The sequence below is a fragment of the Kogia breviceps genome, chromosome 1, assembly GCF_026419965.1.
Source record: "Kogia breviceps isolate mKogBre1 chromosome 1, mKogBre1 haplotype 1, whole genome shotgun sequence".
NCBI classification, from domain to species: domain Eukaryota; kingdom Metazoa; phylum Chordata; class Mammalia; order Artiodactyla; family Physeteridae; genus Kogia; species Kogia breviceps.
In genome coordinates, this window is record NC_081310.1 from 33,708,298 (window position 1) to 33,732,393 (window position 24,096).

Here is a 24,096-nt window from a genome sequence, read left to right on the forward strand (position 1 = left end):
AGGGGATATAACTATAGGGAGAGAAAACTTTATCTTTAAAAAACGTTTTTGCATGAAAAATTTCCAAGTCTTTGGTGATAATCAATGAAATGCCTTAATGAACCAGGTTTAGGAATGGGAATTAAAGAGAAGGTACCCATTTGGATACTGTGAAAGAAGACTGATTTGGTTTCTAGGGTATAATGAACAAGCGATTCTCAACTGATGGCAAGAAGATGCTTCCCTGGGTATCAGAATATTTGGGGTTGGAACAAAAAGGCTATGATTTTTCAAAACAAGATGGTACCTTATGCCTTTGATTCAATTTCATTTCATTTACTTAAAAAATCCAGTTAACACTGAAGGGATTGTAGGTCTCTTTGGTTTCTAAATGGGAGAATGCTTTAAAAAAGTAAGAGGTACCAAGATGAAGACCAAGAAAAATAAACAGTACGATGTGGTGTTAGAAGAAAATTGGAAAAACAGAAATGAAAGGGAAGAGTCAAAGGTAAACATCACAAAGCAATGGAAGAATTAACAGGATGACTCTGGGTTAGTTAGTAAGGTCAGGTGAGGGGAAGTCTTACTCTGAAATTTGTCCTAGTCCTAGAATTTGTCCTAGAAACAACTAAAAGATTTAAAGAAGTAATTCAAAGCTCCTACTACAGCAAAAGATAAATTAAAAACAATTTTGATTAAAAAGGAAAAATATACTGTAAAATATTTATTTAATAAATAACTTTATAATCTATACAGAATTGAATAAAAAGTACAACAAATTATTTTCACTTCTTTACAAAACTGCATACAGTACAACTTGCAAATTGGGTTCAGCATTCTACAAATAGGGCCACACACCAAGATGTAAACTTATTATTGTCTTAAATAAGTAAAGGTTCTAACTGTGTACCACAAACTTTGAATTAAATTCCAGGGAAATACTGCTTTAGGATTGATTGTACCACAGTCTATTTTATTTAAAAAATCAAATAAAATTCCTCAAATACCACTTTTCTACTTGTTTCTGAGTAAACAATTCCCTATGTAGCAAAAGAAAACACAACAAAGACAAAATATAAAATTAGAGGCTGCTATTTATGATATCACTTCCCTTACTTTTCCTTTCCCTTATTCACAAAGGAAGGTGAGTGGAAAATGACTTATTCTTATCCTCATTCATTTGCTTCTAGAATTCCTGCTTACATAAATGAATATGTCAGTTTTGGAAACTTGACACTCTTATTCAGTGTTTACCTATGTCGTTCTAAAAAAGTTAACCTAGTTTTTTTTTTTTTTTTTTTTTTTTTTTTAAGATTAGGCAACAGAATTGGCTTCAAAATAGTTACGTCTCAGATAGGCTAGCAGCCACTTGGTAGACTAACTTCCCAATTAAATGTGCACAGAATAACATTTTTTTCAAGTAACCTGGAAACGGAATCAATAGCAATTCTTATTTTAAGCAGATATTCAAGATGATCCACCTTTAGAAATAAAGGCAGATTTAATGTACAAAATGCAGGAACTAAGTCTATCCTAGTTCCTGTCCCACCAAAATAATAAGAGGCTCAGTTTGTGAAAAAGACCTTGGAATAATCCAACTCTTAATGACATCTTTATCTTGAATAAGAAGGACATAATATAAAAGCTATAAATGGAGATGAAGTTATTTAAAAAAAGACTTTTCCATTTTATTTTGGAGATAAAAGGGAATGCAAATAAAAAACGGGTTAGTTTTATCTTTAGCCCATTTAGTAACTTTTCATCATAGAATTAATAGTCCTTCATACTGAAGAATAAAAGACAAGCAAACCTGCCTTAAGTTTTCTGATTAGGTCACTTAGATTTTTAGCAGGCCTCAAAACTTGCCTTATTATTTAACTAAATTAGCTTCTCTGGGAAGCATATGAATAATGTAAAAATGAAAAATCCACACAAATACATAATTGTCAAGATGGGAATTGAGAATATTTACACAATGAATTTTTAAAAATAAATTAGAAACGACATATATTCCTAATAAAACACCAAACCAGAGCACATATTATCAGTGATAGGAACAACTTTCATCTGTAGAAACACAAATGCACGTGAATAACAGAAATAAGAATTAAGTTGAACAGAGGCAGGTGCTGTTAGAACATATTTCTGTTCTGACCTGTAACATCTGTGGCCCCTGTGAAGCCCTGGTCCCACCAGGCCAAGCATCTGGCTAATCTGATACAGAAGTACTTGACCTATGAAACACCAGACTCACTTGCTAGCAAGTATACATCACCATGCACTGCTTGATTGCTCTTGATTACTTGGTTTTCAAAAGCAAGCTCACTTTCAAATCAGAAAAAAGTCATCCTTATATTGGCTCTTGTAAATAATCCATGAAGTACACTTGACTTCTGAACAGTATTCTGTTACTCTAGGAGGATAAGATATAGTCAATTGGCTGCTTTGAAGCCATGAAATGCACACTCATAAATATGTGTCTACACTTTAAAAAATAAATACATCCAGGCACAGCTGCTGTGCAGAGTTCTTGTGATAAGAAGCTCATTAGCAGTGTGTTATGAAGTGGTCACTTGAGAACTTGATTCTGGATCTTCCGGCTTTCTGTATTTTTTCAAAATATTGACTGCACCATTAGACAGGAAAACCACAGCAATGAGTGCAAAATAACCAGCGTAGATGAAGAACTAAAGGGGGGAAAGAATAATTTATAGAATTATCAATTAGAAGAAAAGCTCTTTTATTACATATATGTGAACAGACTCTATAATTAAAGGTATATTCAGTTTCTCTATAAAACTTCAAAAAACATTGTGTGCGTAAACCATGTGCCAGGCACTGAGGATACAAAGAGGTAGCACAGCATGGTGATACTGAAGCCTGACTCTTGGGTGCAAATCCCAACTTCCCCTTTACTAGCTGTATGACCTGGATTGAGAGACTCGGTCTCTGAGCCTCAACTTCATTTGCAAAACATTTTGTAATTCATAATATTTCCTAATTGCAGAGTTGTTGGGAAAGGACGCGATTATGTATGCAAATGTTTATTAGCACAATGCTAATGCTGTTAATACTATTGTTTTTATTTTTGTTGCTGTTATAACTGAATCCTGGTCTCTACCCTCAAGCTGATATGATTAACAGGCCAAATTCTGAATATCATGACCACTACTCTTGCCCAGAAGAGGGCAGAAGAAGGTCAACTATCAATATATTCCATTATAAGATTACTTTTTATAAGAATTTTCTCTAGGCCAATTTTTTAAAAATTTTATTTATTTTTTGCTGTGTTGGGTCTTCATTGCTGCATGCGGGCTTTCTCTAGTTGCAGCAAGTGGGGGCTACTCTTCATTGTAGTGCGTAGGCTTCTCATTGCAGTGGCTTCTCTTGTTGCGGAGCACGGGCTCTAGGCACACGGCCTTCAGTAGTTCTGGCACGTGGGCTCAGTAGTTGTGGCTTGCGGGCTCTAGAGCACAGGCTCAGTAGTTGTGGCGCATGGGCTTAGTTGCTCTGTGGCATGTGGGATCTTCCTGGACCAGGAATTGAACCCGTATCCCCTGCATTGGCAGGCGGATTCTTAACTACTGCAACACCAGGGAAGTCCCTCCAAGCCAATTTTTTTTTTTTTTTTTTTTTTTTTTTTTGCGGTATGTGGGCCTCTCACTGTTGCGGCCTCTCCCGTTGCGGAGCACAGGCTCCATGGCCATGGCTCACGGGCCCAGCCGCTCCACGGCATATGGGATCTTCCCGGACCGGGGCACAAACCCGTGTCCCCTGCATCGGCAGGCGGATTCTCAACCACTGCGCCACCAGGGAAGCCCCAAGCCAATTTTTTAATGTAACTATGTTGTTTACCAACATCATCATCATTTTTCTTAAAATAACTTACTGACTACTGATAAGCTAACCCTCTGAGCCAGGTCCTTTAAAATCCGGATTCATTTTCGTAGAGGAAACTCGTTAATTAATCATGGCAGTTACAAGTTTCAGCACAGCCCACAAAATTATATTATTCCATACGTTTAAACCTACCACTTCTATAGCAAGATGACAAGTACCTAGTTACTCTTCTACCCTCCATCCCAAATGAAAGTACCTAACCCTTGAGAGGTCTTCTCAAGGTTTTTATTGCAGGTAGTAACTGGGAAACACTTAAGTAATTCTTACTTAAAAGAAAGTAATAAGCTCCCATTCCTCTGCTCTATCCACCCCCTCCCCCATCCTTTTTTGAGGCAGCATGATGCAGTGGGAGATGCCTAAGCTTTGGAGTCAGATGCTGGTTTGAATCCTGGTTCTGCCATACTATTATTGACCGTGACCTTAAACAACACAACATCTCTCAGACTCATTTTCTAATGTCTAATCCTGATAACGCTGCACAATTCTATATAAAGTACCCAGCACATAGAAAGCACTCAATGCACATCACCTATTTCTCTTTTAGATCTCCTCAGTAAAAACAAAGTTAATTACTGCTAACATGTTAGGTCTTTGTATTCTAAGAAAACTAATATGTAAGTAAGGAAGGAATAATGGAGATGGAATCATTTGGGCTGAGATGAGGTAGGGTAGGCACTTTTTTATTCAATTGCCCGTTTTGCTGAAGTACAGAACAAGCCCTACCTACAACTCACAATGCATGAAGGCATATACAACTATACAATTCCTGAGTGAATAAAATTATTCACACTGTCTCTGAGTGTTTGTGCAGGTGTTTTCTCAATAGGTCATATGTTAGAATCATAATGCTATTCAGCAACAGGAAGTCATTACCTTGGTATTTGGGTGAGGGGTGTTTTAAATAAAGAAGGAGGAGACTTAGAGAGCTTTGAGGTGAAGCATGGCATCTCAAACACGAGATGCAGTATTCCAGGCACAGAATTAAAAATGGAGGGAGGGCTTCCCTGGTGGCGCAGTGGCTGGGAGTCCGCCTGCCGGTGCAGGGGACACGGGTTCGTGCCCCGGTCCGGGAGGATCCCACGTGCCGCGGAGCGGCTGGACCCATGAGCCATGGCCCCTGAGCCTGTGCGTCCGGAGCCTGTGCTCCGCAATGGGAGGGGCCGCAACAGTGAGAGGCCCACGTACCACCAAAAAAAAAAAAAAATGGAGGGAAATAATGGATGAGGAAGCAGCAGGGCTTGGCCTGGAAGGAACCAATATAACCTCTCAGCTCCACCAGGCTGGTTAATTACACACAGAAATGTTCTACGGCCTCATCAAAAAGATGATGGTCCCAACATCCTCCTGGTAGAAAATAACTAAGGATGGGGAATGACTGATGGAAAGAGAGAACACTTTTACTTTTTATTTTGTATCTGTTTGTATTTTTTGAATTTGTTCCATGAAGCATGTTCCACTTCTGTTACCCTGATCAACTCATAACATCTTCAGTACTGAAACAGAGATCTTACCTGAGTGGTAATTTCCAAGCCAAGGCCACTGGCATCTACTACAATCAGAGTGAGCAGAGTCTGCAGTGCCAGAGCGATGAAGGTATTTACACCAAACACTAGGGCGTAGCGCTCCATGCTGAGGTTTGCAGCAATCTGAAAACTTTAAAAAAAATAAAAAGAATGCATAGACAAGAATTACTTCCAGGATAGTGTGAAGAGTAGCCCTTACTTTCTACTGTCAATTCCCTTCCCAACCAAGTGAAGAATATTTTGTTGCTAAATGATGTAAACCTCATGAAAACATCTGAAAACAGCAGGAACATTTAAACAAGGAAATAGGGCTTCCCTGGTGGCACAGTGGTTGAGAGTCTGCCTGCCAATGCAGGGCACACGGGTTCGTGTCCTGGTCCGGGAAGATCTCACATGCCGCCGAGCAGCTGGGCCCGTGAGCCATGGCCGCTGAGCCTGCGCGTCCAGAGCCTGTGCTCCGCAACGGGAGAGGCCACAACAGTGAGAGGTCCACGTACCGCAAAAAAACAAACAAACAAAAAACAAGGAAATAAAGAACCTTGCCTACACGCTTCCTCAGGAGAAAAACTGGCAATGCACATATAATGCTTCCTCCCATTTGCCTCTTTTAACCAGAAAATTTAATTTGTAAAGAAACCAAAAAGCTAATCCTGTCAGCTCTTCCTAATGGTTCTTTAAATCAAAATACATACGTTGCTATAGTGATGAGTAACATGTAGATGATTCTGAAGACAACGTAGGATGTGTAGCACACCCAAATGTTACCCACGGTGTCCATGATGTACACTGCAGCAGCAATCAGGAGAGAAAACAGAGACAATGTCAATTCTCCCCAAATGGACCAGGATATTTTTATGTAACCAACTGCAAACACAGCAACAGCACCTACAAAACAAAAAGAGAAAATTTGTCATTTTGCTACACAAATACTATTTCAATAAACTAAAAATTCATCTTAGATTATTACATTTTAAGATCTTTTAACTTTTAAACAGGGTAGCTCAAGATTATGGAGGGCCTTGAAAGACAGGCAGAGAATTTTGGACTTGACGGAATAAATAGTATGGCGCCATGGAGAGATGATGAGAGACTGAACTGGGGCAGCCGGTAATGAGAAGGAAAAGGAGCCAGGGATGCTGCTAAGGAAAAACTACTGAGGCGGACACAGAGGCGAGAATCAAAAAGAACCACTGCTTGTAGCTTGGCAACACAGCAGGATGGCTCATCTCTCTTCCCAACTGAGGGGCAGTTTATTATGTGGTGAAATGATGATGATTATTATAACGATAGCTAAAATGTATGGAGTGCTTTCTAAGTGCCAGTCACAGTTTTAAATGTTTACAGAAATCATATAAAGTTTTCCAAAACCTTCTGAGGTGGGTCAACAAATTAGAAAGGGACAACAGAATAAAATGGCCAAAGACACAGGCTCTGAGTTCAAACCTCGACTTTACCACTTACCATGTATATCATCTTGGCCAAGTGATTAACGTATCTGTCCACAGCTTCCTTAACTGTAAACTGGGGATAATAATTACACCTATCTTAGGAATTCTGTGAGGACTGAGTGAACATACATAAAGTCTTTAGAGCAGCGCTTGGCACATATAAACAATATATTTGCTACTGTTGTTATAAAATACTGTATAGGTTACTCCAAGTTTTTCAACAAGTGGCAGAAGAACCCAGTAAATCAGAGATAATGGAAACCTGGATAAGAAGACAATTTAGAGGACGATTATATTAGGTTTTCCAAAGGTTAAAAGAATTGAAGTTTGTTAGTCATGGTCCTCCACCTCATGTGCAATTCTAAATTCTCCTCCTAAATTATAATATCAGAGCTCAAAATAAGTAATCCGTTCTTTGGGGCTACTTCAAACTTGGGAGGGGAGAGAAAATCTGATTATGGTTGACTCCACTACCAGAGGAATCTCCCCCTCCCAAGCTGCCCTGCCACCCTGCACTGCTTACCGAGTAAGGTTGACACGGCCTCCACGCCGCCGTTATAGATGGCAGCATGACGAGAAGGCATCACCTGCTCCCACAGGCCCTGTGCATAGTTCACGACTTGAAAATAGCCGCAGGTGGAGAGGGCCCACCACACGGACCAGCAGAGCAGAGGGTGAGAAGAGTAGCACACCAGGAAATCATTCCACAGGACCTTCAGCACAAGGAGACGGTCTGGCTTGGATTCCTACACAGAAAAAGGGAAGAAGCCAACTGTACAGAAAGCAATTGTATAGACTCAATTTTCTATTCAACAGACATTTTTCTTGTTCCCTGTGAAAACCAATTGCTTATTTCATATACGTGTGTGTGTGTGCATGTATAAACTTCTTAGCAAATACATTTATCCGCTCTGGGGAAAAAACACATTCTTATATAATTTTTGCTTTGAATGCTCTATAAACATTAGTACATCCAGCAAATGATATATTGTTTACAAAATGAAGGTAGAAAGATGGTCAGAGATTGCATACTTTAGCCAAAGGGAGATGGCATTCCATATCTCCCCATACAGTGGCAAGCAACATTAAGAATAAGCAATAATTTGGGCTTCCCTGGTGGCGCAGTGGTTGAGAGTCCGCCTGCCGATGCAGGGGACACGGGTTCGTGCCCCGGTCCGGGAAGATCCCACCTGCTGCGGAGCGGCTACGCCCGTGAGCCGTGGCCGCTGAGCCTGCGCGTCCGGAGCCTGTGCTCCGCAACGGGAGAGGCCACAACAGTGAGAGGCCCGTGTACCACAAAAGATAATAATAATAATAATTTGGGCTTCCCTGGTGGTGCAGTGGTTAAGAATCCACGTGCCAATGCAGGGGACACGGGTTCAAGCCCGTGTTCCAGGAAGATCCCAAATTCTGCAGAGCAACTAAGCCCGTGCGCCACAACTACTGAGCCTGCTTTCTAGAGCCCGCGAGCCACAACTACTGAAGCCCGCGCTCCTAGAGCTCATGCTCTGAAATAGAAGAAGCCACCGCGATGAGAAGCCTGAGCACCGCAACGAAGAGTAGCTCCCGCTCACGGCAACTAGAGAAAGCCCACAAGCCCAACGCAACCAACAACAACAAAAAAGCTCAATAATTAGCAACCCTAGTAAATCACTGTTCAGGTAGAATCCATGAATGAGAACCTATCAGATTCACTGAAAGATAATGGTTAAGACAGAAATCTTAGAAAGAAATAAATCAAAGTATCAGCAGCAGTTCTCTCTGACTGATGGGGTAATCAGTGATTTTAACTTTCTTCCTTATGCTTTTTCTATTACCCAGTATTTATGGGAAATATTACTATTACAATGAAGTAATAAAGCTACTATGCATGTAACTGAGTGAATTAAAACATTACTGTGTACCATCATCCCTGGACTATGCCAAGAAGTCAATATGAGATTCCAGACATCCTGTGACATAGCTATCAAAGGTTGCCATAATTCCGGAGCCTCGCTCAGAACATAGGAAATTTTACTTTTGCAACTAACATGGGAAGGCAAAATGAGAGAATCCAAAGGGACCAAGAGGAAGCTAACTGTGAATTAGCATATAAGAGCCACGACGTGTGACAGGAGCCATGTTACAGATTATTAACACCAATGGCAGCAGCATAATTCAACCTGCTTGCTGGCTGGAACCCATATCTTGCACATGAGAACCTCCAGATGTAAAATGACTACTCTCACCTGCTGTCAGCTCTTTCTCCTTTATTTTTAAAAACTGAGGTATAATTGACCTTTAACTTTATATTAGTTTTAGGTGTATAACATAATGATTTTATATTTGTATACAGTGTGAAATGATCACCACAATAAGCCTAGTCAACATCTGTCACCACACAGTTATAATTTTTTTTCCTGTGATGAGAAGTTTTAAGATCTACTCTCTTAGCAACTTTCAAATATGCAATATGGTATTACTAATGTAATGCTGTACATTACATCTCCAAGACATTTACAACTGGGAGTTGTACCTTTTGACTCCACTTTACCCATTTTGCTACCCACTATCCCCTTCCTCTGGCAACTACCAATCTTCTCTGTGTCTATGAGCTTGGGGGTTTTGTTTTGTTTTGGTTTTAGTTTCCACATATAAATGAGATCATGCGAATTTGTCTTTCTCTGTCTGACTTACTTCACTTAGTATAATGCCCTCCAAGTCCATCTACATTGTTGCAAATGGCAAGACTTCATTCGCTTTTTAATGGCTGAATAGTGTTCCAGTGTGTATATAAATGTGTCCATATACCACATTCTCTTTATCCATTCATCCACTGATGGACCCTTAGATTGTTTCCATATCTTCGCTATTGTAAATAATGCTGCAGTGAACTGGTGGGTGCCTGTATCTTTTTGAGTTAGTTTCCATTTTCTTTGGATACATACCTACAAGTAGAATTATTGAATCATGTGGTAGTCTGATTTTTTAAAAAATTAATTTATTTATTTTTGGCTGCATCGGGTCTTCGTTGCTGCATGAGGGCTTTCCCTAGTTGCGGTGAGCAGGGACTACTCTTCGTTGTGGTGCGCAGGCATCTCATTGCGGTGGCTTCTCTTGTTGCGGAGCATGGGCTCTAGGCACACAGGCTTCATTCGTTGTGGCATGTGGGCTCAGTAGTTGTGGCACACGGCTTAGTTGCTCCATGGCATGAGGGAACCTTCCTGGACCAGGGATCAAACCCATGTCCCCTGTACTGGCAGGCCGGTTCCTAACCACTGCGCCACCAGGGAAGTCCCTGATTTTTAATTTTTTGAGGAACCTCCACACTGCTTTCCAGTGACTGAAACAATTTACATTCCCACCAATAGTGCACGAGGGCTCCCTTTTCTCCATATCCTCACCAACACTTATTTCTTATCTTTTTGATAAAAGTCATTCTAACAGGTGTCAGGTGATATCTCATTCTGGTTTTGAGTTGCATTCCCCTGATGATTAGTGACATTGAGCATCTTTACATGTACCTGTTGGCCATCTGACTGTCTTCTTGGGAAAAATGTCTATTCAGATCTTCTGCCCATTTTTAAATTGGATTCTTTTTTTGCTATTGAGTTGTATGAGTTCCTTTTATAATTTGGATATTAACCCCTTATCAGACATATGATTTGCAGATATTTTCTCCCATTCAGTAGGTTGTCTTTTCATTTTGTTGATGTTTTTCTTTGTTGTATAGAAGCTTTTTAGTTTGGCGTTGTCCCACTTATTTTTGCTTTTGTTGCTTTTGCTTTTGGTGTCAAATTAAAAAACACATTGCCAAGACAGATGTCAAGGAGCTTACCATGTATGTTTTCTTCTAAGGCGTCTTATGATTTCAGGTCTTACATTCAAGTCTTTAATCCATTTTATGTTAATTTCTGTGCAGCCCCTTCTCCTTTAAATAGAACCTTTTAATAGGTATAGCCAGGTGTTTATAATACCAAGTTAAATGCTACTCTTTTCTTAGCTCAGTTATATGCAGAGGGAGATTTGTCTATCATCAAGCCAATAGCTAGGATGGAAACTTGAGAATAAGTTTGCTTCTTTTATTGTGCTGTTGAAGGACACAATCCTAATTCTTGCTATAAACAATGAACATTTTTTTCATGATGAAAGGAAGACTATCATTATTTTCTCAGATATTGATATTTCATTACTCAAAACATAGTAAAAACATACACAATGAGCCTTAACCAATGGGGACAAATATAGTACATCTGGTTTCAAGGAAAAGGAACCAAAATATGTATCATGGAAGAACTGGTGTTTGAGACAGGCTTTGGGAGATAGATAAGATTAGAATAGAGAAACAGTTAAGAACAACATTCAAAGCAAAGGAAACAAGAACAATAGCACAGAAGAAGGTGCTTTCAAGGTGTACTTAAGAATCTGCAATGATAAATTTCTCTTCCAACATAAAAGGCATCTGGGACACTCTGTCCTGCTCTGGCTTGCTGTGCACTTATCCAAGAATACTCATTCTTGCTTTGCCTGGTATCTTGTAGAGCCCTAGTTCATAAGCCCTAGTTCAGGGGCATTGGAAACCTTTTAAGAATTGGCACAGAGATCTGCCCTTGACTACTCTTTTTCAGGGGAGATAACACCTATCTGAGCGTCAAGGGCATTGAGCTGCAAAAGGGAGGGTGTACAGCCATATACGGCTACATACTCTCTCCCCTCCATCCCAACTCAGACATATCCGTTGGCAGGGGTCCAACTGGAGATATCCAGAGGGAAAGGCTGTGACCACAAATGAGAAAAAAATGGGGAGGGTCAAAAGACAGACTTTGTCCTTCATACAAGTCTTTCTGATTCTGGCTTTTAGTGCTCAGGGCCAGCCTGGTGAGAAAGGCAGAATACTGCTCAACACAAACCTCCCACCAGTCATTTTCACCATTATGGTTTCAATTCTTTGGATTCTGAAGGCTATTCTGACATGAAAAGAAAGAAAGATCAGTCTTGAATTAACACTGAGTAAAAAACCATAAAGTTATAAACCTACATGTAGATTATAATTTCATTTACTATAAAATCTGTACAAACAGTGATATTTAGAAAGGGCACTAAAATATTAACAGTGGTAATCTTTGCACCCAGCAGTTCAGATTATTTTGACTTCTTTTTATGTAGTTTTCTGTATTGTTTACTTAAAAAAATTAAGTATGGGCTTCCCTGGTGGTGCAGTGGTTGAGAATCCGCCTGCCGATGCAGGGGACACGGGTTCATGCCCCGGTCCGGGAAGATCCCACATGCTGCCGAGCGGCTCGGTCCGTGAGCCATGGCCGCTGAGCCTGCGCGTCCGGAGCCTGTGCTCCGCAACGGGAGAGGCCACAACAGTGAGAGGCCCGCGTATCACAAAAAAAAAAAAAAAAATTAAGTATGAATCTTTTAAATAAAATCAGTAGAGCTCCAGTTCCCTCACCTGTAAAATGGAGACAGTGATACCTATATCATAGTTTTAATAATAGTAGTTTTAATAAGAATGAGATAATGAATATAAGATTTTTGGCACAGTGTCTGGTACCCAGGTCAAAACAAATGGGAGCTGAGATGATGAATCAGCAGCATACTTGTCTACACTCAGATGAGAAAAATTTCTGAATCTTAGGCTTTTTACAGTAAAATGGAAATTAATGCTTACTTCAACAGGTTATTGCAAGAACTAGATAAGCATTATTCAGTATGTAGCAAGTGCTCAATAAATGTTGGTTTCCCTTATATTCTATTTACCATGACTCATTAACATAATCAACAAATAGTTCCTGAGTGCCTATACAATGTGTCTGGCAATGTTCTAGACACGGCTGATACAGCAGGAAAGTCCCTGCCCATACGAAATTTACACCGGAGTAAAAGAGACAGATGATAAACACACACATATAAGAGAGCTTATAGTAGGAATAATACTATGAAGAAAGTAAAAAGGGTAATGGGCTAGCAAGTGACTTTGGAATGGAGTAATGATTGCTAAGAGTGTTAAATGGCTTTCTGAAAAGCTGATGTCCGAGCTGTGACCTGAGTGACATAAAGGAACCAGCCATGAAGATCAGAATGAAGGGCAGTCCTGACTGACACAATCTCCTGATTTGAAGTTCTGAGGTGGGAACAAGCTTGATGTGTTTCAGCCCAATTAAGAGATGAGGTCAGAGAGTTTGGAAAGGAGCCAAATTGTATGGGGTTTTATAGGCCATGATGAGAATTTTGCATTTTCTTCTACATACAATAGGAAAATGTAGGGGGAGGGGATAATTAGGGTTTAATGCCTAGACTATGAAGATTTAAGTCAAGTGCTGATGATTGCAATTAAATTACTTCTAGGTATCCCTACATATATGAGGGACTGGAGAGGAAAGGATAAGTTGTTCGTGGTATGCCTGGGAAACAGAAGAAAAATGACAGAGTACCTTCACATCAATCAGCTCACAAAACTCAGGATTCTAGAGTCAAGTAAAGCTTAGTGATCATCTGATTTAACACTTTCTACATTTAGGGGTAGACAAACTCAGTTAAAGAAAAAGAATTTGTGGGACTTCCCTGGTGGTCCAGCAGTTAAGACTTCGCACTTCCACTGCAGAGGGCACAGGTTCCATCCCTGGTTGGGGGAACTAAGATACCGAATGCCATGCGGTGTGACCAAAAAGTAAAAAAAAAAAAGAATTTGTGATGGAATTAGTACCAGACTCTCATAACTCTTTTCATAAGGCCCAGAATACCTTCAACAAATTCAAAGGGAAAATGAGAAATTATTTACAGCCCCACAAATAAAGATCTACAGTGAAGGTACAAAGCTGTTCTTGATTATTCATATCTAATGATAAAGATAATAATAGAAATTACCATGTATTGATTACCTACTTACGTATACTAATTTGAAAGCTCTACATGGCTTTATTTAATATTTGAAATAGCCCTATGAGGTAGATATATGAATGAGGGAACTAAAAGTCACAAAGAATTAAGAAACTGGCCCAAGATCACCCTGCTGGTAAGTACTAGTACTGGGGACTGCCTTCCTTCTTCAAAATCTGCTATACTCTGCTTCTATAAATGATACTGAGTACAAGAAAAAACATTTATTTTGCTGCTGTCTGTGTTTTATGGAACTCAAACACACACACACACACACACACACACACACACACACACACACACACACACACAAAGAATGTTTCCTAATAGTAAAAGGTGTCAGTCTACAAATAAAAGTAGTTATATTAACAGATATTTATTAAGCATTAATCTCATGTCAAGCCCTGTGCTAAAGAGTTGGTTTAGTTTACATCATTTCTAATGGATAAGCAACTTAAAAAAAATCATGTCCAACTATATGCCAAGCACAAAATGAGTCCAGTTGCCTGTTTGGGAAAGAAAATCACTGGCTTTGGCAGCTCCTCCTCCTGCAATGTCAGCACCCTCTGCCCCAAAGCAGTAGACTCATTCTGAAAATCAACTTACAAATACTCTAAGGTAACTTGTGGACTGGGCTATCACTTTGACTTCTACCTCATTTTCACTCTTTTTAAGTCAAGATAAAACCACCCACTGACCTAGAACTCTTCTTTATTGTAATTACCACAATTATCATTTATGGTTCACTGATGAGCTTTGTCAACTTAAGATGGCACTGTGATCTCCAATATCTATTTTCTAATTTTCCTTCAAGCTTGTCAAAGAAAAGCAAGCAGTATTTTAGGGCTATACAGCTGCCAACCAGCACTGCTTGCCTGTCATGGTGTCGGTAGCTGAGCCAAGGAGATCATGAAACTGACTTGAATCCTAATTTTACCTCACCATGGCCAACATGATGGTTCTGACCATGTTGTTATCCCAGTAAAAGACTACATGGAGCAAGGTATAGATTGAAGTGGATTTCATATCTGCTGTAAAATTATGTTTAGGAGTACATGTGTGTAATTTTGCACGACTCAACCAATGTTGGATCTGAATCCTTATCTCTAAAATGAAAGGGTGATGTGATCTAAAGTCCCTTTAACATGCTCTGACTGTTCTGATTTGTGGTTAGAATCACTTCTAACTCTAAAAGTTTATAATTCTTCAGCATATCAAGTACTGACATTTTGCATATCTATAAATAACAAATATCAAGATGGTCTAGGACAGAGTTTTTTAAATTTTAGATTTCAACTCCTTAGTTGGTAATAAAATCAATTTAGGGCTTCCCTGGTGGCGCAGTGGTTGAGAGTCTGCCTGCCGATGCAGGGGACACAGGTTCGTGCCCCAGTCCAGGAAGATCCCACATGCCACAGAGCAGCTAGGCCCATGAGCCATGGCCGCTGAGCCTGTGCTCCGCAATGGGAGAGGCTACAACAGTGAGAGGCCTGCATACCGCAAAAAAAAAAAAAATCAATTTAGTGGACAGTGATCACATTATAAAAAATAAACGAAATGTGTCAGAAGAAACCATTGTGTTGTAAAACTTTTGTTTCATAGATGACTTTGAGGGGTTCAAGACTTCAGTGGAGGAAATAACTGCAGATGTGGTGGAAATAGCAAAAAAACTAGAATTAGAAGTGAAACCTGAAGTTGTGACTGAATTGCTGCAATTTTATGATAAAACTTGAATGGATAAGCAGCTGCTTCCAATGGATGAGCAAAGAAAGTGGTTTCTTGAGATGGAATCTACTCCTGGGAAAGATGCTGTGAAGACTGTTGAAATGACAACCAAGAATTTAGCGCCATTACATAAACTTAGCTCATAAAGCAGGGTTTAAGAGGACTGACTCCAATTTTCAAAGAAATTCTACTATGGGTAAAATGCTATCAAACAGCATTGATGCTGCAGAGAAATCATTCCTGAAGGAAGAGTCAATCGATGCAGCAAACGTCACTGTTGTCTTATTTTAAGACATTGCCACAGCACCCCAACCTTCAGCAACTACCACCCTGATCAGTCAGCAGCCAACAGGACTGTGGCAAGACCCTCCACCAGCAAAAAGATTATGACTCGCTGAAGGCCCAGATGATGGTTGGCATTTTTTGGCAATTACGTATTTTTAAATTTAGGTATGTATATTATTTTATACATAATGTTACTGCACACTTAATAGACTACAGTATAGTGCAAACATAACTTTTATATGCACTGTGAAACAAAAATATTGTGTGACTTGCTTTATTACAATATTTGCTTTACTTCAGCGGTCTGGAACTAAACCCACAATATCCTTGAGGTATGCCTGTATCACACATAGCTTTCAGCACAGATGAGGAAGATAACTTCCTATCCTTACATACTTTGGACGTCAATTCAGAAACTGGAAGTAGATATTCATCATTTATTGGAATCATTTCACCTATTCATTTAGAAAATTTTTTCTAGACCTTCCTTTACATACCAAGTTCTGAGGATAGAAAGATGAAGAAGAAACAGACATTGCTGTGGCTTCTAAGACATCTCCAACATGAGCAATATAATGTTGTGCCAGTCTTGGAGGTCATTTACTCCAGAGGAAAATACATTTGTCATCCCTAATATAAATCAACGTTATATTGAATGAATGAATTAATGAACCAATGAAGCAACTCAAGGTAAAACCAGAATCCAAATGAATTGAGGGACTTTCCTGTCTTTTTTTCCACCATTGGTCTAACCCCAGGGTATAACCAGGCATTTAAGGTTGTGCTTACCTGTTCCTCCATGGGAGGCTCCTCTGTATTTAAAGGGATTTTTGATTCAACGTCTTCCCACTGTGGAAGGTGGTTAGAAGCTGAGGTATCAGTAGCAATGCCACCACTGTGTACCTTGACGCCATTTGCTCCCTGGCAGGAGGGAGGAACATGGTGAAAGAAAAGACTCTTCTGTGGCATAGGCAGAAACCAGGCCACAGCGAAAGCCACAGAAACGCAGGTAAGAGAGATGACATTCAGGCTGAATAGGGACCAGCCTGCCACTGAGACGAGGATCTGCCCTAACACAGAACCCACTGTGAAGCCCACCAAGGTGGCACTTCGACAGTAACTCGTGACTTTCTGGTACATGCTCAGGTCTACTACACTGTAGATGTAGGAGTAATAGGCAATTTCGGTGGCGGTGGCAATGCCATAGAAGAATTCCAAGAACTGAATGGCCAGCAGTCCCTGGGCATAGAGCAGCATGAACCACGTAACAATAAGGCTGAGTCCCTGCAGCAGAACAACAGGTTTATAACGGAGGAAGTCTGTGGCAAGGAACACAGGAAACAACAGCACCAGGTAAGAGTAAGTCCATACTGGATATATTTCATTGAAGACCTGGTAGAAAAAAAAAGATAAAATCCCATTAGTGATCTCAAAGGACCTGGAACATTCGTAACAATTTATTCTTATAAAACAATCTACCAGTACCTCAAAGGTCTCATTTTTATCAACCAAAGAATTCTGATAATTGTTTGGAATATACTTCTCCATTTCCATCCCATCATCTTTTTCCTAATAAAATCTTCCCTATTCATCAAAGCCTAGTTCAACGCCTTCCTCATCCTGGAAGACTTTGCTGTAGCTGATAGTGTTTGTATCCCAGCACCCAAAAAGCTCTCCTGATACTGCTTTGTATGTGTCAGTCTCCTTAATTACCCCATCGCACTGCTTCTTAACCATGGCTACACATCTCCCAAGGAGCTTTAAAAAATGTAGATGCCTTGCCGCAGGCATTTTTTAGAAACCTCCCAGGAGATTTTATTATGAGCCAAAGTTTAGAACCATTGCTTTATAGGTTCTTTCAGGGTGGACTTGACTTTCATTTGCACAACCTAACAGCTCGCATACTGTTTGGAAGATACTTGGCTCAATAAATGCTTTGGAAACAAATAAATGTTTTGGAATCATTGTCAGTTCTTACTTCTAGCCACAGAACAGGGAGCCATGATCCTACTGTTTCATTAGGTTTCTCTGATTTTAAGTTTCATTTCTTTGGGGTAACATGAATAGATAAAGAAGGTAAATCTGTCCTACAGTCTTAATAGAGTAACTATCTGTGGATGGTAGCATTAAGCAACTCTGATGTCCTTCTTTTTGTATGTCTATAATATGAAAAAAAATGGAAGGTTTTGGATTTTTTCATCAATTTTTCATTGGAAGATAGTAGAAATAATATTTAAACCACGAAGACCCCAACTGGAATTTCTGTTCCATCATTTGCCGTATGATTTTTTTTTTTTTTTTTTTTTTTGCGGTACACAGGCCTCTCACTGTTGTAGCCTCTCCCGTTGCGGAGCACAGGCTCCGGACACGCAGGCTCAGCGGCCATGGCTCACGGGCCCAGCCGCTCCGCGGCATGGGGGATCTTCCCGGACCGGGGCACGAACCCGTGTCCCCTGCATTGGCAGGCGGACTCTCAACCACTGCGCCACCAGGGAAGCCCCCATATGATTTTAAGCAAGTTTTTTTTTAGTTCTAAATTTTAGCCTTAATCTCCATTATCAGTAAAAGAGAAGTAAAGCCTAGGGTTGTTTCTTGCAAGGACTAAATGAGAGAGTATATCTAAATCACTTACTCTTTTTTCATAGGTTTAAAGACTTAAGGACTGAAGCTGAAACACAGACCACTTGGGACAATACAAATTAAATTAATTGAACTGTCATCCTCATTCTTCGAATAACAATCATTGTAGGAGACTTTTCCCTCTTCTTACACCTACCCCATAGCCTAGCAAATTCCTGGAGGTTTAAGTAAGTCAGTTCTATAAGTGATCATTTCAAAGTTTGGATCAGTGGCCCCAGTTTTTAAGTGCGTTCTGAAAGGTAGCCTTACTAACAGTCTAAATACTTTGTGATAGAGCAATCTAATCCTCTGGTTTGACTTACTTTTTAACTCTCATGTATACCTCAGTTCACCCAACTAATTGTTTTAAGGTTTTAGAGGAACAATAAAGTGAAAATTTTATTTTTAGTAAATTATTATAAAATATTTGCCAATGCAGAGAACAACTATAAAAGGAAAACATAGTCTGAAATACATTCCAGACTTGATTTCTGACTGGCTGAATATCAAAAGTGATTTGTCTAATAGCGTCACCTTCATCAATTCCAGTCTAATTTGTGTTTGCAAATCATCTAGCAACCTCCATTTACCAGGAAACTTTCTTGTGCCTGAATGTGTGCGTGAAAGAATAATTGAGAACTGTAGAAATGATTCTTATTCACATGTGTGTAAGTTTTATCAAATGAGGAGCCAAGTGCACTCGGCTGACATAACACAGGCTCAGCGGCTTCTCAGTAGAAAACCAAAGGGGATAAGGGCAACCTTGAGATGAAAAGCGTGAAGAGTGAAGGCTTCCCTACAGACTTTTCACAGGTGTGCTCCATTAGCAACTTCCCACTCCTTTTTTGCCTATAGTTTTATTCATTCTCCTACAGTTTTCTCAAGCGTGAAACTGCCTCCTCTGTTTGACTCTGCATATTTCTTCACCTTCACATTTTCCCCAACATAATACCACAAAGCTGTTAGCCACCACACCTTCCCTTTAAAAAGACCTTCCTTCCATAGGATCCCCACCACACCCCTTTGGGACTTTCACTGATTCTTCACTCCAGTAATACTGTCTGCACTTAGACATGTTAAATACCCTTCAATACTAGTTGTCCCCAAACGATTAACTGTGAAGTTTTCGTTATATAAACCTCACCCTTTCCATTGTCAATTTAAAGTGTTTATGCTTATGAGTCTAATTCCACTCCTAATACAAAAACCACAGTTTACATAACGAAGATAAGGAAAAGCAATGCCAAGTAGAAACAAAAATAAAGGCAAGCAGGGGAAAAAGACCAGATATGTTCTCTTTAACTTATTCTCAATAAGAAATCTGAATTTACTCCTAGGAGAGACATCAACCCAAGAGGACTGTCCCTCCCACAGCATTATCAGCATTATAATAGTACATCTCTACTGACACCGCACACTATGCTAATCACCTCACCTATATGACCTCATTTAATCCAAACAACGCTAAGTGGTAGATGCTTTTATCATATCTATCTTACAACCAAGGAAACTAGGCCTTACGTAAATTGCTCAAAGTTATCCCAGGTAGTCATCGGCTGAGGGAGGATCTGCACCTAGATATTCTGAATCCACCACCCTAAAATGCCCCATTTCTTCAATCAGAAAACTATTGTTGATTATCTACTATGTTCCAGGCTTACTTCTAATGCCATTAAGCAGCTTTTTCAACCTGCACAGGCGTGCTTTTATGGGGCTTTCATGAAGAGAGAAGACCAGACAATATGCAGAGCTTAGCCACTGTGTCTCCAAAAGTCTCCAGAAGATCCCTTCTCTCTCAGTGCCTCCAAGGAGAAGCTGTCGCACCAGGAAATGCTTCTCTGGTGGATACTCTGAATCCCGAAGGGAAACTTCCTACATGCAAAAATGCACAGGTTACAGACTCTTATTGTCCATGCCTGGACGATACCTTCTTTATCTCAGGTCAAATCTGCCGTGTGAGCAAAAGGAACTGATTTTATTCTAAGGTGCCTTTCACAGTTCTTTGGATCAGAGCTTGTTTGTGCTTTCTTCTGAGACAAAAGTCAAGGGAAAACAGCTGTTCAGTTTTAAGCTCTAATTCAGACTTACACCTTATTTTAGAATCACATTTCAATTAGACAACTAGTTAGTAAGCACTTATTTGCACAATACTGTTTTCAAACTGTATGGAGATTACAAAAACAAAAAAAGAATAAAATGAAGCCTCAGTTCTCCAGGAGTTCTGAACCTAGTGAAGAGCACATACACATAAATTATTGACAAGGGAGTTAGGAAATATGGGGCTTGCTCCTTTGAGATGGACCTTGAAGGATGAGAATGTTAGATACACTGGATTTATGACTGTAAGATTAACGTGGATGGAGCTTCGGCATATAGAAGGCAGGGGAAGAAGGATATAGTGGGAGATAAGAGCCAAATTCTGTAAGGCTCTGAATATTAGGCAGAATAGTTTTAAATTTAATGTCTTAAAAATATCAAAGAAAGGTAGTGAATGTCAAATCCCATGCTGAAAAAGATGAAAGGATAAAAAATTGGGGGTAATAAAGAGCTCTATTTCATTAAAAGTTTGGCTTTCAACTACTGAAATACAAATTTTAACCTGTTTAAAATTTATAAAGTGATACAGGTTAATGGTTTTCCTGAAATCTAAGGAAAAAAAATCCTTTGAGAGTGGAAAGAGGAAAGTCTGACCTTTTTTTCCTCCTTTTGTCTTTGGCCTTGGTTAACAACAGCTTTATCTAAGATGACTGCTCTTGGACCTTCTAAAGTCTCCTGAGGGAAATACAAAATTCAACACAAATAGACTGATCATGATTTGGCATTTGCTTTGCCTAAAAATCATGTAATATTAAATAAATAAACTGTACATTGGTGAAAACAAGCAGTCAGAAAGGAGAACAAGTTGTCCTATTTATTTCAGTTATTAGAGATTTTTTTAAAAACCTAGGGTTCCAGAGAGGGTGGACAGAGCCATACTGTGCACGACCATCAGAATCGGCCATGATTCTGAGGTCCTCAGAGACAAACGACATCCCTTTCCAGATTTCTGGATTTTTCTTCAAACCCTGCCCTCTTCCTCATCTAATTTGCAGTAACAGAAGTGTGCCATGTTTTTGTTACACATTCAGCAAATGTTTTCTGGGCCTGGCACCTCTGCTTTATTGTTATATGCCCCAAACATATTTCACTCACCTACGTAGCTTTCTGATAAGACAGGACACATGATGGCACATCTCTGCCCAGGGCAGTTGTACAAAACAGTTCGGCTTTCAAATATCAACAATGGGAGCACGTTTCTCTCTCCGTGTGCTTCTCTTTCAGGCAAGGTGCACAAACTGTGCAGATCACATGGCAGTTCACATGAAATTTTAATTGTTAGCAGGTCACAGTATCATTTCTGCTTCAGTGGCTACACTTCAGATTTGGTGTTTGCTGTGGGTCTCCAGAGTCATTCTCTCTTGTATTTACTGAAGTAATTTTCTTCTTGGAGAATCATTCTGTTCGCAAGAGTTGGCCCTTTCCGCTTTATTATTGTGTTTAACCAATACTATAATTCATGGGCTTCCCTGGTGGTGCAGTGGTTGAGAGTCCGCCTGCCGATGCAGGGGACACGGGTTCGTGCCCCGGTCCGGGAAGATCCCACATGCCGCGGAGCGGCTGGGCCCGTGTGCCATGGCCGCTGAGCCTGCGCGTCCGGAGCCTGTGCTCCGCAACGGGAGAGGCCACAGCAGTGAGAGGCCCGCGTACCGCAAAATAAAATAAAATAAAATAAATACTATAATTCAAATAGGTAATGAGTAACTCTTACAGATCCTTGTGGAGTGGTCCATAAGACTGAGAAATCGATCTGAAGTTGGGTAAAAGTCAGTGCCACTTGCTAGGGGTGAGATAATGTGGGAAACTCAGATGAAATCCTCAACAAAGAGTTCAACCCCTTCCCTGTTAAGTGCCCTTGAAAGTGGAGGAGCAGTGCAACAACAAACTGGACTATAACTAATTAGTCCTGTTCTGACCTGTTATGCAGGGATACTCAAAACAGATGACTACTAATCACAGGGGAGAGAGTAAGGTTTAAATGAGAGGAGTACTTCACAGCAGCTGGGGCAGGAAGGCAGGGTGGGAGTAGAAGTAGACATAAGAAAAAAGGAACAGCTAACAACTGCCCACTCAGCTTTCACCCTTTCGTTTCAGAAAGGAATACCAGACCTCAGCTTTCTTGCTTTGTAGTGTTCAAGGAAGAGGATGCTGAATCTGCTTTATTTGGGTTTTGTGGTAGCAGCTTGAATTTAAGTCCTTTTTCAGTTAATATAATGTCTTTCTTTTTCAAAAAACTGGTGTTGAGATTGACCATACACTTTAAAGGTTTAAACACATTTTAAAAGTACACAATGCACTTCAAGTACTTTACTTATAAATCCTCCTGGGGAAGTCAATCAGCAAAAAGTTCTTGATCATGGACTGTGTACTCTCAATTACTCTGAACATCGCAGCAGAACAGAAAGGAGCAAAACTAACATCCGTGAAGCAACAATTCACAACGCAAGAAAAACTATAATTAAATGCCAACTATGTGATACCATCTAAATATCTGCTTTTATCCCAGGAGGTGGGGTTGGGGGAGTGTGTGGGAAGCGCATTCTTGGACACAGCCTCGCCCAATCAAAAATCAAGACAAGATGATGGGTTCTTGTTGTCTTGTACAGTCCTATTTGAGCACACCCATCTCTCAAGGGTAAACAATGCAAAGTAGGGGAAGGAAGAGGGTGCAGCAGGTAGAGGGAAGATCTTTTCAGAAAGCAGGAGTTACTCAGCATCTGGTTCCTTACTTTCTGGCAGCAAATATTTATTTAAACCTTTACCATGTCCAAAGTACAACCTGCTGTTTTCCCTTTTTTTCTCCAAATATTCTCCTCCCCTCCGCCCCCGTCCCTGCCCCCAAGCAGGAACTGTTGGATCAGTCGGAGCAGAGTGAGGCTAAGTTCCATTACAGCATCATCAGCACATCGCCCGAAGCACACATGCACTGGGGCTCCCGAACCGCATTTCGAGCCCTTCACCTAAGACACGGCCTATCAATCCAACGCAGGACAGAAAAACAGCGTGAATTAAGGCAGCGCCCAGCACGGAGCCGCCTTCCAACTGGGAAAACTCAACAATCTCTGCTCAGAATGGCTCCCGCGTTTCGAGCGCCTTTCTCACTCCTCCTTTCCTCAACTACATCCCCTCCGTCCGCTCTCACCTTTTCCCGCACAACTCGGCGCCCGCGCCCCGCGCCGGCCGAACCACCTCCCGCCCGCCCCCCGCGCCTACCTCCCTCTCCGTAAGGTTCTTGTCGGGCCCCAGCAGGTAGGGGGTCAGGAAGGGCTCGGAAGGCCTGAGGCTAGCGAAGAAGCCGTAGGCGCAGAGCAGCGCGGTGGGCACGAACCAGCACTCGCGCGGGACCCGAGCCGTGCGCAGGAGCATTGTGGCCGCCGCCGCCGCCCGCCGTGTCACCCGGCCAGGCACATCCATCCAGGGAGCGAGGGGCGGGGACCGGGCCCGGCCCTTTCCTTCTCCTTTTCCTCCTCGGCCAACCGGAGTGAGGTTGAATCGCTGCCCCAGCGCGGGCACCTGCAATCACGAGTGGCGCCTCCTTCCGGCAGGGCCAAGCAGTTCTGAGACAGCCGCCTCCGATCGCAAAGACTCCCAGTCTTTCCTGATTGCGGGAGCCTCACGTGTCGCCACCCGCCCGCTGAGCGGCAGAAAACCAGACA

At 40.9% G+C, this 24,096-nt stretch overlaps 1 protein-coding gene across 1 annotated transcript; it reads right to left on the reverse strand.

Moving 5' to 3' along the window:
- Window positions 1–685: 685 nt before the first annotated feature.
- SLC19A2 (solute carrier family 19 member 2) lies at window positions 686–24,096 on the reverse strand. The gene is made up of 6 exons (XM_059050176.2): window positions 23,654–24,096; window positions 16,514–17,116; window positions 7,374–7,596; window positions 6,095–6,287; window positions 5,391–5,532; window positions 686–2,666 (listed from the first exon to the last, which is right to left on the reverse strand). The coding sequence occupies exons 1-6, from the start codon at window positions 23,852–23,854 to the stop codon at window positions 2,538–2,540; spliced, it is 1,491 nt and encodes a 496-aa protein (XP_058906159.1). The 5' UTR covers window positions 23,855–24,096; the 3' UTR covers window positions 686–2,537.